The sequence below is a fragment of the Zymoseptoria tritici genome, chromosome 8 (assembly GCF_000219625.1).
Source record: "Zymoseptoria tritici IPO323 chromosome 8, whole genome shotgun sequence".
Taxonomy (NCBI): Eukaryota; Fungi; Ascomycota; class Dothideomycetes; order Mycosphaerellales; family Mycosphaerellaceae; genus Zymoseptoria; species Zymoseptoria tritici.
The window spans coordinates 843,437-859,834 of NC_018211.1; the positions used below are offsets into that span (position 1 = coordinate 843,437).

General features: G+C 54.1%; 6 protein-coding genes across 6 annotated transcripts; 4 read left to right on the forward strand and 2 right to left on the reverse strand.

The window, feature by feature from the left end:
- Positions 1 to 80: 80 nt before the first annotated feature.
- On the reverse strand, positions 81 to 542 carry MYCGRDRAFT_105394 (uncharacterized protein; the record flags this gene model as incomplete). The annotated part of the gene is made up of 1 exon (XM_003850398.1): positions 81 to 542. A coding segment is annotated over one exon (255 nt), but the record flags the coding sequence as incomplete, so codon positions are not given.
- Positions 543 to 1,357: 815 nt separating this feature from the next.
- On the reverse strand, positions 1,358 to 1,837 carry MYCGRDRAFT_117736 (uncharacterized protein; the record flags this gene model as incomplete). Its single annotated transcript, XM_003850397.1, has 1 exon — positions 1,358 to 1,837. A coding segment is annotated over one exon (480 nt), but the record flags the coding sequence as incomplete, so codon positions are not given.
- Positions 1,838 to 2,356: 519 nt separating this feature from the next.
- Positions 2,357 to 4,719, forward strand: MYCGRDRAFT_95053 (uncharacterized protein; the record flags this gene model as incomplete). The annotated part of the gene is made up of 2 exons (XM_003849926.1): positions 2,357 to 2,621; positions 2,672 to 4,719. The coding sequence occupies 2 exons, from the start codon at positions 2,357 to 2,359 to the stop codon at positions 4,717 to 4,719; spliced, it is 2,313 nt and encodes a 770-aa protein (XP_003849974.1).
- A 2,834-nt stretch (positions 4,720 to 7,553) lies between these two features.
- On the forward strand, positions 7,554 to 9,047 carry MYCGRDRAFT_87099 (uncharacterized protein; the record flags this gene model as incomplete). Its single annotated transcript, XM_003849927.1, has 1 exon — positions 7,554 to 9,047. The coding sequence occupies one exon, from the start codon at positions 7,554 to 7,556 to the stop codon at positions 9,045 to 9,047; it is 1,494 nt and encodes a 497-aa protein (XP_003849975.1).
- Positions 9,048 to 11,505: 2,458 nt separating this feature from the next.
- MYCGRDRAFT_95055 (uncharacterized protein) lies at positions 11,506 to 12,348 on the forward strand (the record flags this gene model as incomplete). Its single annotated transcript, XM_003849928.1, has 1 exon — positions 11,506 to 12,348. One exon carries the CDS (start codon positions 11,506 to 11,508, stop codon positions 12,346 to 12,348), a length of 843 nt encoding a protein of 280 aa, XP_003849976.1.
- Positions 12,349 to 12,884: 536 nt separating this feature from the next.
- MYCGRDRAFT_110395 (uncharacterized protein) lies at positions 12,885 to 13,957 on the forward strand (the record flags this gene model as incomplete). Its single annotated transcript, XM_003849929.1, has 2 exons — positions 12,885 to 13,722; positions 13,895 to 13,957. The coding sequence occupies 2 exons, from the start codon at positions 12,901 to 12,903 to the stop codon at positions 13,955 to 13,957; spliced, it is 885 nt and encodes a 294-aa protein (XP_003849977.1).
- Between the last annotated feature and the right edge of the window lie 2,441 nt (positions 13,958 to 16,398).

The window sequence follows — 16,398 nt, forward strand, 5'->3', positions numbered from 1 at the left end:
AACGCAGCCAATTTTGGAACAACGATATTGAAAACTATATCACTCTCGACGTCAACTGCTGACACGACGAGCTCAGCGGCTCAATGACGATTTGCAGCAAGTCTTGTCTCCAGGCGTTGCCAACCTGCCGGCCTCTTCGCATTGCAAGGCACCAGTAGACCGCATCAGCATACTCTGGTCCGGCTTCTCCTTCGACTCTTTCCGCCCATTTCGACGCAGCCGCCAAGTCCATCATACTATCTTGCTGCCCTTCCGGAGACCGGTATTGATCTCGAAATGGGCTGTTCTCCAGAGTTTGACCGAAGCACAGTTCAAGCAGGAGTATGCTTAGGGTCATGAAGGTTTCGTCTGCGGAAGATGTCTGTCCAGAAGCCGGCCCGATCTGTCGGAACCCAGCCCGAAGGTGTGGCTGATCAAGAATTATCGATCCATCGATCACATTGAAAAGAATGTTTTCGCCACTCCAATGCTGGCCCAACCAGGAACTCGAATGGAGCTGGAGCTGTGAAGATGCTATTGCCAGTGCGATCTTGTATCTGAGGATTCGCGACGGAGTCGTGGAAGTATCGGACAGCAACTTCGCCAGCGTGATCGTCCGCACGCTGATTAACGGTCTGGAAACCAAGGTCGAAGTCTGCAGCGAGTACTCTGTGTCGATACCTCCACCAGTCAACAAGCCAGAGCATGGCTGTGTATCAAGATGTGCGCTGATTGCCTGGCAGAGATTCTCTATCGCCGTCAGCACTACTTTGGGTGTCGTTGTTGTCCGGTCAGGGATTGTAAAGGTGGCGGATGCTCTCGTGGCAGATGCATCACGCGCCAGGTTCGGCGACTTCTTGAACGCTGATCGCAGAGGCTTCATCTTTGCTAGGCCTGCGGCCTGCGGCGAAGTACTGTGTAACACGGCGGGCAACGGTGCAGGAATCGCAGACGCTGCAGGCAATTTCGGAAATATGTTCTCTTCCACGACCACTTGATGGCTTGCCCATGGACATTGCACGCACTGTGACGAGCAGATGCTGGACCAAAAGCAGATGTCGAAGTGGACATTTGTAGCTTCGCGGTGCATCAAACGAAGATCGGCACAGTGTTCGGCACGACATGGGCATTTCCAGGACTCCATCAACAACAGGTACACGTTCCGAGCATGTCGCCAAAAGTCCAACAGAGCTCTCGGTACCACGGTCGGGCGCTTGCTACTTAGAAGCATCTTGGTCACATCGTCGTTCTTGGACATCAGTCCATCCAAGGATTTCATATATCCATCGATTTGAGTGAATAACGCCTCCCGTCGGTTCTTGCCTTGGCTGAACCGCACTCTTTGACCCTCGTACGTCAGCTTTCCTTGCGACCGTTTGGCGACGGACTTTATCTGCTTGGCTGTGCTGGGCTTCTGGTTGTTGCTCAAGGTTTGACCAGAAGGCGCAGTCACATTGCTACAGCTGATGCGGTCCTGGAATGTCGCCTTATCCAGCCCAAGCTCTTCGCTCAGGTCACGAACGGTCTCTTGCAAGTCCTTCATTGTGTCCAGGTATGCTCGATGCACCTTCGGGAGAAGTCTCTCCTTCAGTCTCGCCTCGACTTCAACCCATCCTTGATCGTCTGGGATATTCTTGAGCCTGGCGAGCTCCTCTTGACTATCAACCACGTCAAGGAAAAGCTTGTCAAGTGTGAGATCGTACTCCAGCTCGAGAGTCTTGACACGGTTGCGAACTTGTCGATATTCTTGCTTGAATTGGCGCATGCAACCAAGAATCCGGAAACATTCCTCGTAGTGCTCCACTGCGCTGATCAACAGTGGTATTCCGGCCAACACAAGGCCTGCAACCTCCGCCATATTGCCGAGCGGTGGTCTCGAAGGACTGATTTGAGTGCGCAATGAGAGACCCGAGATTGCGGGAGCTGTTGGAGTATAAGCAGGATGGAGCTCGTGCATATCTCGCTTCCGTTCGAAGCGCCACCGATCCACAGTAATCCTTCATCGTGCACTGTGGCGCGGTACATCAAAGCTCCCTCCGTGCTTCCGCTCAAACTGCACACTCCAAGCTATCTAGGTGCACTTTGTCTGGTCAAATGGAAACAACGACAAGAAATCAAATCACCGATAAAACCGTATCGGTGTCGTAGAACTGATTTCGATGCCGAGCTCACCAGACTTCCGCGCATTCCTCGCTCTACATGCTTCGCTCGATTAGCTTGGTCGGTGCAGTTTGAGCGGAAGCACGGAGGTTCCCTGGCCGGATGAGCTCGGCTACAGGCGCGCATCGTCGTCGAATGCTACCTCATTTCAGCTGCCTCACGCCCAAGAATTGCACTGTCCTCAATCTACCACCTTCGCGACGGCTGCCACTCCAATATGCCCAAAGCGCATAGTCTATCGGATGCGTCGCGGCAGGCTTTATCAGAATTTGCTTCTCTGAAGGAGCTCTTGCCTCCTGCGAGTCATTCTTATCAACGCCTGGAGGACGTACAACAGCGGTTCAGGCTCTGGTCTGGTGTTATCGGTGCTGCTCATCCTGTGCATGTCCAGAACTCCTTGGCACACCGAGTGAGGGCAGCGCCAAAGCTACAGGCTCGGTTTGAAGAGCTACTCGGTGATACGATAGACGATCTCGAAGAATGTTAGACTCCTGCGGCTCTGCGATATTTGACTGTACTAATCCCCTCGCAGTGGCAGAGCTGATGCGTGGTACATCTGGCGTATGGGACGAAGCTGCCGTCAGCGAGTTTGACGACATCATTGAGTCAATCAGCGAATCGGTTCGATCTCTTTTCAAGACGTCTGGTATCGCACGCAAAGCCACCGTCAGAGACAGATACGCACTCGCGCTGAAAAAGGTACCGGCATTCGAGGTCGTCGGAGAAGAAGTCGATTTTGAGCTCATCGGGGATCTTTTTCCAAGACTACGCTTGACACGCCACGATTGGCTACGAAACAGACTGGCCAAGGCCAACAACATCCGACGACGTTACTTCCAATATTGCGAAGGTCACCAGTCTGCGGTCGAAGCTGGTACCCGCCGTGGCCAGCAAAAATCCTTGCCGTCGAGCGCTACGGACGAGGCTGGATCGGAAAGATCGCTAGCGGTCACTGTGAGGACCGTGGCTACGACGGTGAACGCCGCGGCTTACGACGTTGCGACTGCCGAGAGCGACGGTGCGGAATCGGTCGTCTCAGCATACTCTTACGCCACAGACTCCTCGACGCCCATGCGATACCGTGTCATCGATCTTGAGGAGGTGAATCGCGGTGAGGAAAATTTCATTTGTCCGTACTGCCGTCAAGAACAGTCCATCACCTCACAAGAACGCTGGAATAGGCACGTCCTTTCCGATCTCAAAGCCTACGTCTGCATCGACAGGGACTGCACGACCGAGCTTTTTGACAACAGCCGAGCGTGGATGCGACACCAATTACTCACCCATTGGATCGAACGGAAATGTCCATATTGCGGAGATGACCAGTCCTATGCCACAGTAGACGGTTTGAAGATGCACTTGCGTCAACAGCATTCGACTAAATTCCATCAGGAACAACTTGATCAGATATGCAATCTCAGCGAACATGAGCCAGCGGAAGTTTCGGCGGCTGCCTGTCCCTTCTGCGACTGGCAAACCAAATTGGAGTACCAGAAACATGCTGCCGGGACACCCGTGTCTTTGCAACGATACCGTCGGCACATTGGATCTCACTTGGAGCAGGCGGCTTTGGCTGTGCTTCACGTTGCAGAAGCCAATGATTCGGAGCACGATGGGCATGATTGCCACGATGACTTACACTGGTCCTCCGATCGCGATTCTCTACCGTCTCTACACATGGACGGTAATGATAAAGGAGACGAGATTGGTAGTCAGGGCGAGCTTCCAAGCCGTACTGGTCGAAAGATACCTGAGCTGGACAGAATCAATTTCGAAGAGCGCCGGGCGAGAATACAACGGGCCATCTCGGAAAGTCTGAAGGACACAGAGTCGGAGAATCTGGCGGAATCTGCAAGAAACGAGTCTCGAAGCACTTCACCGACGTCGAGCGCTGCAGCAGGGAATGCTTCGAGGAATGCGTCTCGTGAGCCGCCTGCAACATCGGAGATGGAGCTGGCGAGTGGAACTCTAACGATAATTTACGACCAAAGCCACGCACAGCGTGGACATGGCCGTCACGCTGCACTCTCTACCCCTGCCGGACCGTTCCCTTGCCTATTGGCCGTCTACGGCTGCCAATCCAGCTTTAGATCGAAGATCGAATGGAAGCGACACGTCGCAACCCAACACATGCGTCTCGGCTTCTGGCGATGCGACCTTTGTCGTAGAGGAAACAAGACTTATAACTTCAACCGGAAAGATTTGTACTTCCAGCACGTTCGGCGCATGCATGCTGAAGAGCTTGGGAGTTTCGATAACAGGTCACACGGGGACACTTCTTCTGAGGACGCCGTCGTACTTCACGAAGCCGCTTCCAGGTGCTACGTTAAGCTACGCACGCCACCACCTAATAGTCGCTGTCTCTTCTGCGACGACGAGTTCCATGGCTCGGGCTCTTGGGAGCAACGCATAGAGCACATTAGCGGCCATCTTGAAGCAGCGAAGAAAGAGCGGAGGGGTGTAGGCAACCCGAGTAATTGGAAGAGCGACGAGGCGGCTCACAATTGGCTGGTTGCGGAAGGGCTGGTCGTTGCACGAGGACAAACCTGGGTGCTTGCGGACAGTGAGCCGGCGAGTTGAAATCCAGCGATGATCTACGACCAAAGTCACGCACAGCGTGGACCAGCCACGGGAGTTGCAGTCTCGACAGCAGAAATTGGACAATTCACACACACTAAAGGGCATCTCAACGACAGGCCCGTCACGAGAGGCGTCCGCGAACCTGAGCTAGGATACCAGTTGCTCGATAATCTCCTCTACGATGCTTGCGACTCTGGTGATGCGCAGCGAGTGCGCCAGCTGCTCGATGGACCACGCGATGCCAGCGAAGCTCTTACTGCGCGAGGGCTTGAGCGCGCGCTACAGCATGCTTCCTCTCAGGGCCATGAGGACATAGTGCAGATACTTTTGGATGACGGTGTCAACGTGGACTGTCGCAATGGCCTTTCTCCACTCCGCCTTGCGTCCACGGGAGGCCACGATAGAGTAGTTCAGCTTCTGCTCGATCGTGGTGCTAGCATGAAGGCTCGTATCGGGGACGCTCCTGGTAGCAATGCTCTTAGTGATGCTTCCGCTGGAGGACACGAAACCACAGTAAAGCTGCTGCTAGACAGAGGGGCCAAAGACTACGATCCTGCCTTGCATTATGCTTCATGGTGGGGTCAACACAGCATAGTACAACTGCTCCTCAATCGTGGTGCCAATATCGATTCGAAAGACCGCTTGGGCGAGTCTGCTCTGTTTAAAGCTGCTGAAACAGGCCACGCGAGGATGGTGCAGATGCTCATTGATTCAGGGGCCGATGTCAACGCAATGAACACGGATGGTCCTGCGCTGCATGCTGCCTCTCGAAACGGCCATCAGACCATAGTACAGCTGCTACTAGATGCGGGTGCCGATATCAACGCAACAGACGATAGAGGATATACCGCGCTGCAGGATGCTTCTGCAAACGGCCACCAAGGTATATTGCAGCTCCTCCTGGATGTGTTGCAGGATCCGCCAGGTCCGTCTCCACGGTCTCCGCAGTCTTTGACCAGACTACTGAGTCCTGGGTTTGGTATTGAATCAGTTTCATCCCCGCGGCACTATCAAGGGCCGACAAGAGATCACCCGGAACAGGGAGTCTCGGATATGGTCCGAGTCGAGCATGATGACGACGCTGATCACGATGGGCGAGGCTCAAATGCGAGCGTGGTTCCATCCTTTGATCACGAGAGTGGACCGACAGGTGCATATAGCGGAGCATGGAGCACGCCTTACCAGCCTCGAGCACGAGACGCATTCGTTTCGAATCATGACGGACAAGGCTCAAATGAGGATCCGAAATATACCACTGACCATGAAAATGCGCCGATGGGAGCCCCGAGCGAACTCCAAAGCCCGTCCTACCACATTCGAGTACAAGAGGTAAACCACTCCGGCCATGATGAGCTAGGCTTCCGCGAGGGCTCGGTCCCTGCTTCCAATCGTGAGAGCTCACCGGATGTGGACTATTGGAGGAAACCAGGCTTTGATGGAGGTGAGGCTCGTTCTGCCGATCGCGAGAGTAGATTGGTGAACGCCCCCCCGGAACTTCAAGCTCATCAATATACTCGAACAAGGTATGCATATCAATCCATCTCAATCTCATGACACCTGCAAGACTGACTTCTTCAGCCCGGGCTACCACTGCCTGTTCCCAAATTGTTCCCACATTACGACCCGCAAGGCCGATCTCGAGCGTCACGTTAGCCGCACGCACCCCAGGGTACTTTTCAACTGTGAGTGGGAACTTTGCGAGCGAAAAGGTCGCTATGGCTTTTCGACGAAAGACAAGATGGTCGATCACATGCGCCAAGTGCACGGGGCGGATATACCGAAAAGACGGGGACCGAGACGGTGATAAGGCGGCAGTAGGATTTGTGCACTGCATTCAGAGACCTTGTGGCATCTGGGCAGCGGGGTGTGAAAGAACTATCTGAACCGGGGCACCCCTGCTTGTCCAGCCAGCGGTCGAGAACGCAAAGACTCGACAGGCAAAGAACCAGTGTTGGCTGTCAGCTTCGTACAACCAAGAACGGATGGCTGAGCGACTAGCCATACCTTGATCGACATGGCTGAGGCGAACTTCGGCTTCGGTTGGACATCGCAATTGCCCATCGCAGATATAAGCATACCTCCAACCCGGATTACGCCACTAGGACTCCAATAGCTCGGTCGGTATAGTGTAAGGTCGAAGGACGAAAGTATCTTCGTTGCTCTCGTTCGCCTCCTATATACACATCCTCCTTAAACTGTGTTTCCGTTCCCTAGCGCAGACTACACAGTCCAAGCCTACAGGGTTATACACATGGCAGTCTGAGCGGGATCGCGGAGGTAGCGATTACCTGCTTCTCTTCCTTCGCCTTCTCACCACAAACAGTAAACGGCCAGTGTACATGCACTAGCCAAATTAGGAGCGTCCAGCCGACGACATGCGATCTGCACGTGCGGAAGTGTGGGGAAGCCTCGCCCGAGACCCAAACGAGCTTAGGTGGGAGCTAAAGAAGAGGAGAGATAGCGAACATCACATCACCTCCAATCCTTATCTCGACGCTGCATCGATCCTCCTGAGAGGGATGGAGGAGCTTACTTGGTAGGGCGGAGACACGCTCGTACCTCGAGTACATCACCTTGCCTTTCTGCAAACCTCGTTTGCTCTCGATCGGAGCAAGTATTTTCTGCACTCGGCTACCTGTTGCTCGGCCTGGTATTGCTCGTCGTCCCGGGCCAGCTTCAAGTCTGACAAGTCGCTCCTTCAAAGCAGCAACAAGACTACCGCCAACATGGACAAACCCGACCACAAACCTTCGGACCCGACCTCCTCCCCTCTCACCAAGATACCCTCGCAACCAGGCCACATCACGAACACACCCCTAACCCGCAAATTCTCCATGATCTCTATGCTAGCCCTCTCCTTCTGCGTCCTCGGAACATGGTCAACCTTCGCACAAGGCCTCGCATCTGGCCTGACATCCGGCGGACCCATCGCCATCCTTTGGGGTCTAGTCCTGGTCTTCATCTGTAACATCTGCGTTGCAGTCTCGCTCGGCGAGCTCTGCAGCGCCATGCCGACGGCTCTCGGTCAAGCATACTGGGTCCACCGACTATGGAGCGGAGGACGCTTCATGAGTTATATGTGTGCTTGGATCAACACGTTTGGATGGTGGACGTTGACGGCTTCGCAAGTGGCGTTCATGACGGACTTTATTTTGGGGTTGAAAGTGCTGTTTGAAGAGGAGTGGAGGCCGGCAGGTCAGGGATGGGTGAGGTTCTTGCTGTATGTGGGGATTACGGTGGCGTTGACGCTGGTCAATGTTACCGCTTGTAGGAGGGATCGCATCTTGCCGATCTTCAACAATTTCGTTGGGGTGTGGTTCGTTGGGTTGTTCTTTGTGTTCTCGTTGGCTTTGTTGATTGCGGTTGGAACAAAAAGTGGACAGACATTCCAGTCACCGGAGTTTGTGTTTGGGAGATGGGTGAACGAGACCGGATGGAATGATGGTGTGGTTTGGTTCCTTGGATTGCTGCAGGCGGCATATGGACTGACGGCGTTCGATGCGGTGATCCACATGGTCGAAGAAATGCCCATGCCGAGGAAGAATGGTCCGAGAGTCATCTGGCTGGCTGTGCTGTGCGGCGCCGTGACAGGCTTCATATTCATGGTGGTCTGCCTGTTCTGCATCCAGGATTTGCCGGTGCTGTTGGATGGTCCGACCGGTCTGCCGTTCATGGAACTCGTCCGCCAAACTATCGGGCTACAAGGAGGTGCTGCTCTGCTTTCTCTCTTCGTCTTCAACGGTCTTGGCCAAGGCGTCAGCATCGCCACGTCTGGAAGTCGCTTGACCTGGGGTTTCGCTCGAGACGGTGGTCTCCCCTTCAGCGGCTTCTTCTCCTTTGTCGATCCGGTATGGAAGGTTCCCGCTCGTGCTCTCTGGTTGCAAGGATCCTTAATCGGTCTGGTCGGAGTCCTTTACCTCTTCGCCGAGAACGTACTCACGGCCATCCTCGCCGTGAGCACCATTGCGCTGACAATATCATATGGCATGCCGATCTTGACATTACTACTGGTTGGCCGCGACAAGATGCCACACGGAGGAGTATTCAAGCTGGGCAAATTCGGCCCGGTGGTGAACTGGATCAGCGTCATCTACTGCGCTGTTACGACGGTGTTCTTCTTCTTCCCTTCTTCGCCGAACCCAACGCCTGGCGATATGAACTACGCAATCGCCGTCTTCGGGGTGATGCTCGTGGTCGCGCTTGCGTTCTGGTTGGTCATGGGTCGAAAAACGTACTTGAAGACCGACGACTCGGCGATGCGGATGGAAATGGCAAGGAGACTAGAAGTGGACGAACCTATCGGAGAAGCATGGAGCAAGGGGTCTTGAAGAGTATGTCGAAAAGATTCACCATGACATTCGTTTTATTCGTGGGTTCAATTGCAAAATAACGCCGTTGAGCTATGCTACTGTCGTGGGGTAGGAAAGTCTCTCATCGACCACGGATGATCATGGAGGCTTACCACTACTGCTGTCGGCATAGCGTGCCAGCTTGCCTTTCGAGAGCCGTGTAGCAGCTCAAGTGTCGGTTCGTGAAGTGACTCGCATCATCTTAGGTGATGAAGGAGGTTGCTCGATCGCGAGCAGGTGATAGGAAGGAACCCATCAGCGCCGATAGGCGAGGTCGTTGCCGGAAGAGCTGAGAGTGGGAAGATCAGTACCGTTGCTGACCATTTGACATGGTAGGTGAAGCGCAACAACTTACTCGTCCTTCTCCTTAGCTTCCTTCGCAGCCTTCTGCTCGGTCTCCTGCTGCTCCAAGAGAGCCAAAGTCTGACGAGCGATGCGAACGGCAGGGTCGTTGGCGGTCTCGATGGAGTCGTACTGGAGAGTCTTACGCTGCTCATCAAGAGCCTGCCTAGCCGCGAGGGTAGCCGCTTCACCATCCTGGATGGTCTCGACGATGTACTCGCCAGCGTCAGGCAACGTGCCGTCGTTGGCGCGAAGGGCACGGTAGACCTTGTCGATGTTGGCACCTGTAGAACGTTAGAATGGTGGACGGATCGAGAGACTTGCGCTCCACATACCGGTACGGACGATCTTGTGACTCTTCTCGAGCTCCTGGGAGACGTTGTACCAGAAGCCGGAGGAACGGGCGATCGGGGTGTTGCTCTTGATCTCGCTTGCGACAGCGGATTTGATGGCCTCGCGGACGATGGCATTGCCCAAGTCGGCGGTGAAGGTTTCCATGCTTGCGACGAGTCGGGATGTGAGTTGGGTGAGAGGGAACAACGGATGGTACGCTGTGGCTGTGGAGGACCGGGAGGTGTTGAGGAGCTGGAATGGAAGTAGTGTAGAGGGGAGAGGTAAAAGATTTAGGGCGAGGTCACAAACCAAGGCGTGTACGTTTGCAAACATTCACCCGCATCTTCCAGAATGGCAAATGTTTAGCGGAAGGTGAATCAGGACAATCACCACAAGTCGAGGATTCACCTTGTGCATTTACATCAGAACGTTCAAATGCTAAAACCAAACATGGACAAGGGGAATGAGGTACGTGATTTGAACATATTGTAGATATAAGGACATCGTACGTATTCTTGTAGCTCTGTTCAGGCGGTGCTAGCAATTCGATTCCGTTCACGTGAAAGTCTTGGCGGGAGCTGTTTTGGCCGCAAAACTACGCAAGACGAAGAACATACACTATCTGGAGCTTTTTTTCAGGCTAACCATTCTATAGCATCGTACAATGGTCTCTCGTCGCTCCAATTTCAACATGCAAAAGATTAAAACATTCAACATCTTGCTTCGAACTCGGGCCGCCCCTGAACTTGCGGCATGTTTGTCCGCAAAACAAAATAAGAAACCACTCAGCTAGCTTCACTCAATCAGCATCGAGCTAACCTTAAGATCTGCCAACTGTGCGTTTTGCGTTTCTTGCAGATCGATTAATCTGTTTGTATATAACGCTCCCTTCTGAGGAAACTCGCTCATCAGACATCACCACTTCTATGCTTGATCAAGACCAACATCATAGCTCGCTTACCGTAAACATGCCTCGCTTGAGTCCACCGATAATTCAAGAGAGCCTGTACAAATATTTGAATCCCCACGCACGCCTCACATCAATACACAACACCGCAGTCGTTTCGGTAGTGTCTCCTTCTTCCCCTTACTTCTCCCCCTTTCCGCAGCTTCTCTCAAGCTCGTTAGTCTCTGTTCCTTCCTTTCCGCACACATCATGCTCCGATATCTTCTGACCGCCGCCAACGCAGCCGCTCGATCTCCCGCTGCGATAAGTTCGTCTGCGTCTGGCACTGGCACCATCGGTACGGCCGCCTTGTCATTGCTCGAGCGAAGCTGCTTCTTCCTTCTCATGTTTTCGCTTTGCAGTTGGACTGCGGAGACGAGCTGCTGACAGCGTTCGGTGCATTGTTGGTACTGTCGGGCGGGGCAGGTGGCTAGGAAGTGCTCGAGTGAGGCGAGAGATGGTTGACGGAGGGGTGGTTGGTACATTGGATGGAGCTGAGTGGTATCCGCGGGTGACGAAGGAGCTCTCAACTCGAATGATGGATATGCGGACCACGTTGGGCAGTCCGTGGATGTGATCGCTGACTGGACTATCGTGTGTAATACTGACAGATTTTGGGCACTTGAGCAATCTGCAGGAAAACTCTCGAGGGAATAGAGCAACGATCGCATGTTTGCGAGTGTGTTTATGCAGTGAATAGAGCTCCAGGAGGTATTCAATACGACATCTACCTATGTCATACAGGAAGAGAATAGCACATCACCGGAATGGACAGCAACGTCACCCACGTCTGGAAAAGAGCTACCCATCACAACAATGCCGATCCCGCCTGGCCAGAATCCCTTCTTCCTAACGAAGGCGCACGATGTCACCAATGCAGGATCTCCACAGCCGCCTCGCAATCAGTCGCATCAACAGGCGGCTTTTCCACCACGGCCGGCATCTGTCCCTCCTCAACAAGCAGCTCCACCGCCACGACAGGCGAGCTTCCCGCCACGGCAGACGTCTCTTCCACCGCGACAGGCGTCATTCCACTCGCCTCAACAAGCAGCTCCTCCACCACGACAGGCGTCCTATCACCCGCCACGACAGGCGTCTGTCCCACCTCGACAGGCCTCTTATCACCCACCACGACAACCGTCTCTCCCACCTCAGCCCTACCAAAACCCCGGCATGCCACACTCCCCTCGCCCATCGAATCATCCTCAGCTTCAGCAGCCCGTAGTACCCTACAATTCAAACTTCCAAGCTCCCAATCCCAACGTCCGCGGCAACACGCCTGGCCCTTCCCCTCCCAACGCTCACGCCAACCTCCGATGGCGAGTCCCCAAACCCGGCACCCCTAGACCCAAACCACCCTCTTTCAACCAACAAATGGCACGCATGAATCCGAACTATCAATACCCATTTCCACCGCCACAGCCTCAAAGGCAGAAGCCAGGGAAGAAGAAGCGGAGTAAGCCGAATGCGAAGAAAGATGCTTGGCGAGCAGCGGAGGCGGCGTCGAGGGCTGAGTGGGAGGTGGCAGGGCCGCAGATGGGGCAGTCGAGGAGAGGTGGTAGGAGAGATCGCAAGGCAGAGAGAAAGGAGTATGTGGCCGGGCTGAACATGGAGGGGAGCTGGGGAAACAAGAAGAGCTCTTGTTGTGTGATTATGTAGAGGAGAGGAGGCGTGGCTTTTTGTAGACTGAATCAATGAACACAGACTGGTATAATAGAAGCTCTTACAGTCGTTGATCGCTCCGGAGGAGCAGGGACGTACAAAAGCCATTGGGACATTGTCGGGTAGCGGAAAGGAATCGTTCTGTAAGGAGTCAGGTATAGGATTGTGCTTCCACAGCGGATTGACTTGCAACCGTGTGGGCCACAGCATGGTCCAAATGGACACGATGGATCCGTGAAGCCCGCCCCTAGTTCGGTACAGACCGCCACACCATGTTGCTACCGTCCTGTGTCTCCTCCTACGAGCTCTGCGAGATTGTTGACAACAATCCGTTGTCTCAATGATGTGACCCTCAGCGCAAGGGCGTTATCGATGGAATTTTAGAAGGAGAAGGTCGTGGATCAAAGTAAATCCGGAAACCATGTCCCACATAAGGTTCGCGCTAACGCACGTCATTCCTGCGGAGTGAGGTGAACTTTTCGAAGCTCCAATGCGCAACAACACAATAACGTTATCCAGGAAGAACAGCACGCCTCTCCACCGCCCACCATGGCCGTCGAACCGCTTGATACTGCTCCGGCTCTTGGCGACTTCACGCTCCTCAACGAATACACCTCGCAAACCCCCGGCACCTTCTTCGGCGGCCTCCCCGTCCTCCACCTACACGCTCCCTCCGCGACGATCAAACTCCAATCATCCGACGCCGCCTCACATCCCGACTTCGCTGCCCTCGCCGATCCATCTACGGTTTCCGCGTCAAGCGATGGACCTCTCCACATTCCTTCTATCGACATCTGGATCACCTCCCGCGCCCTGCTGCTATGGTCAACAACACACTCCAAAGGCCTGACAATACCCTACCCCGTTATCACAGTCACCGCGCAAGACCGGACAGAAGTCCTCCTCGAACTAAATCTCTCCGCGCCAGACGCATCCGACGAGGACCTCGACTTCCTCCAGCTCCGCCTGATCGCGAATGAAGTCTCTCACCACGCCGCGGCGACAGCGGACGCAGGAGGAGCCAATGGCACAGAAGAGCAAGCCTCGGCGAAGAAAGTCTTCAGAGCGATCTCAGATTGTCAAGAGTTGAACCCTGATCCACCGGCACAAGGCGAAGACGGAGAAGAGGAGGGAGGGTTTGATCCCACGGCTCCTGGAGCGACGGGCTGGATTACGAGTGAGAATATGGCAGACTTTATGGATGAGAATGGGGAGTTCAAGATGCCGGAGGGCATGGCTGTCATTGGTGGGGAAGAGGATGAGGAGGAGAGTGCAGAGGGAGCACAGCAGAATGGGCTGGGCGAAGGTGCGGGGAGGAGGAGAACTGCGGCGGAGATTGATGGTGGAGATGCGGAGCAGGGCGCAGAGGGAGTAGACGGTGAGGAGAGTAAGTGGCAGCGGACGGGTTGATGTGTCGCTTGATTTGTGGTGGACGGCGACTATTGCGAGATGTGTACGCATGTGCCAGCATCCATACCCAGCGAGACATGGGAGATCGAAGCATCATCTGTGCGAAGTGGAGATATGCACTTGGTCTCTCCAGGTCCCGCACAGCGTCGAGAGCCACCGCTCCGCCTCGATTCCCGTAGCTTTCTACGGCCACTAATGAATGCACCTTCGGCCAAAAGGTTGAGAGATCGAGAAATCTCTTCGCCATGGTGCAGAGCGACTCCGACAACGGGCTCGTAAAAAACCATGCAACTTGCTACAACAAAGTCGAGAGCATTGCACATACAATCACAGTCTCGCCATCCACGTCCTTCACCCTCTGCACTATCTCTGGCCGTCTCAACTCTATCACACACAACCGTTCGGTGAACAATAGTCGCTGCAGCACTGGGTATTGTCGCTATAGCAGCTTTCTGGAAGAATTCTCATCAGCAAGTTTTCTGACCTCTGATCAATGCATGCACTTGCCCGTGTTTTCGAGGCAGCGACAAGAGTTTTGCCCGACTCCATCAACAGCGCCACGGCATGGCAGCCCTGGGCCCTCCGGTCGGCACCATTTCCCTGGATTCTCTTCGTCCCGTTTCCGCATGTGCCTTGTCAATATGCTAGGACTGAAGCTTCTATGAGATCTCGGGAGGAAACCCTACTATGACATCTAGTGATGATTGTGCCAGACGCACTGCAATGTTACTTCCGCCGGCAGTGCAGATCGCCACGCAGAGTCAGCATAGAGGTGCCGCCTCCTTCGGAAATTTGAGGCAGCAAAATGGCGCGGATAGCCAGAGCGACGGCGTAGAGAACTAAGGCAGAGAACTTCATATTTGGACCTCATTGATGGGGGACTGAAAAGTGTTGGCGTAACAGTCGATAGACGCGGCGGTCTGGATTGGCAGTTGGAGTGAAACAGTGCATTGCAAGAAACCACTTCAGAGACGAATGCGAGGAGGCGGCACGACGAAAGAACGACTGAAGCCCGGTCGGCACAGACGGTTCGTTACACTCCTTTCAACCAGACCTAGTCCGTGGCTGTCCGGCGGGCAATCCTCTGCTGAGAGCTTGCAAATGCTTAGATCTGAGACTCAGGTTCGTGCACAATGCGCAGATTCAGACGCCGGGTAAGACAGCGCCGTCTCGTTTCGAGCTTCAGTCCAGGACTCCAGGACAGCTACAGCCTAGAACGTGCATACAGAAATAGTATCTCAAGCGATGACCTCTTCGTATCGAGAATCTCTAAGAAGAGTCGACATCCTCAAGTTGATGCTTTCGCGATAGAACTACCCTCCGCACTCCAAGTCTTCCCCGCGCGGAAGCGTGCGGATGGCTTGTGCGAAGCCTCGTCTTTCCACGCAGCTGGCACCCTGGCAGCAACGGAACGGCGGATGGGATCGAGCGAGTGACACTCAACGGGTCTTGTCGGCGCGATGAGCGAAATCAGAAAGCCTACGAGCGGGAAACCTTCTCGTAGAGCAATGCTTGCAAGAAGGCAACGGAAGTGATCAAGCAGAGTTGACTTTAAAACTAAACGGGTGGCAGAAAGTGGTGCGCCCCTGCGAGACCGCACGATTCTCGCGATCATCATACCCTCGAACAAGGCAAGGACAGGAGTATACGGATCGGTCACAGTTCCGGAACAAGGATGCCCCTCTTCTGGGGTTACGAAGGAAACATGTATATTGCGCCGCTGTTCCTCACCTTAACTTCGAGTCTCTCTCATTTCATAGTAATCCGACATCGACTTGCATACTGCCTCCTCAGTACATGTTACGGTCCTTCCACAAGAAGCTCACTTCGACCACAACAAGAACCGCAACCACAACATCGCTTGCCAACATGCAATCCGCATTCGCCGCCGCCGCACTCTTCTTCCTTGCCGGGCTCCCGCTCGCTCTTGGAACCGGATGCTATCCGAATGATTGCAAATCCTGCCCTCTCGATGTAAGTCACCGGCCATGGACTTGGACTTTCGCGACAACCGTACTAATCATTGGACGCAGAGGGATTTCGGGGCGCCGCAGCTATACGGGTGGTACGCAGCCGGCGGTCCCAACTTGGAATATTGCTCGTGCGTCCAGGACAAGCCCGCGGGTTGCGCTTGAGTCACATCTGTTGGAGACAGAAGAGGGAACGAGCGAGCATGATATACTTGGCGCCTAGTTCAGCGCTTTGGCTGGATCCGCCGATCGTCGCCTTCCTTTCCCTGGGATGATTTTCAATACTGTCGCCCTGCCTACATTCGCCTGGAACGGAACTCAACACTGTCGTTATCTGCCTACCTTCTTCTGGAACCAAACTCATCACTGTCGCTATCTGCCTACCTTCACCAGGGACGGACCCATTATTGTCGCCACTCCGCCTTTCTTCAACGCTCGTTCCATGTCCCGACATTGCCGCCACGTCGATTCGATACATTCGCTCTCGCTGTTACGTGTCGCTACAGCAGTCGAGAGGGTCAAGACAGGATGCTAGAAGACACGGTCAGCCATAAGGGTGCAGAATTAGAATCACCATCGTTCTTCCTATCAAACACTCTCAGACCGATTCGCAATGTGAAGATGATTATAAATTTGTCTGATAAAAGGTACCTATCGAATCGAATAT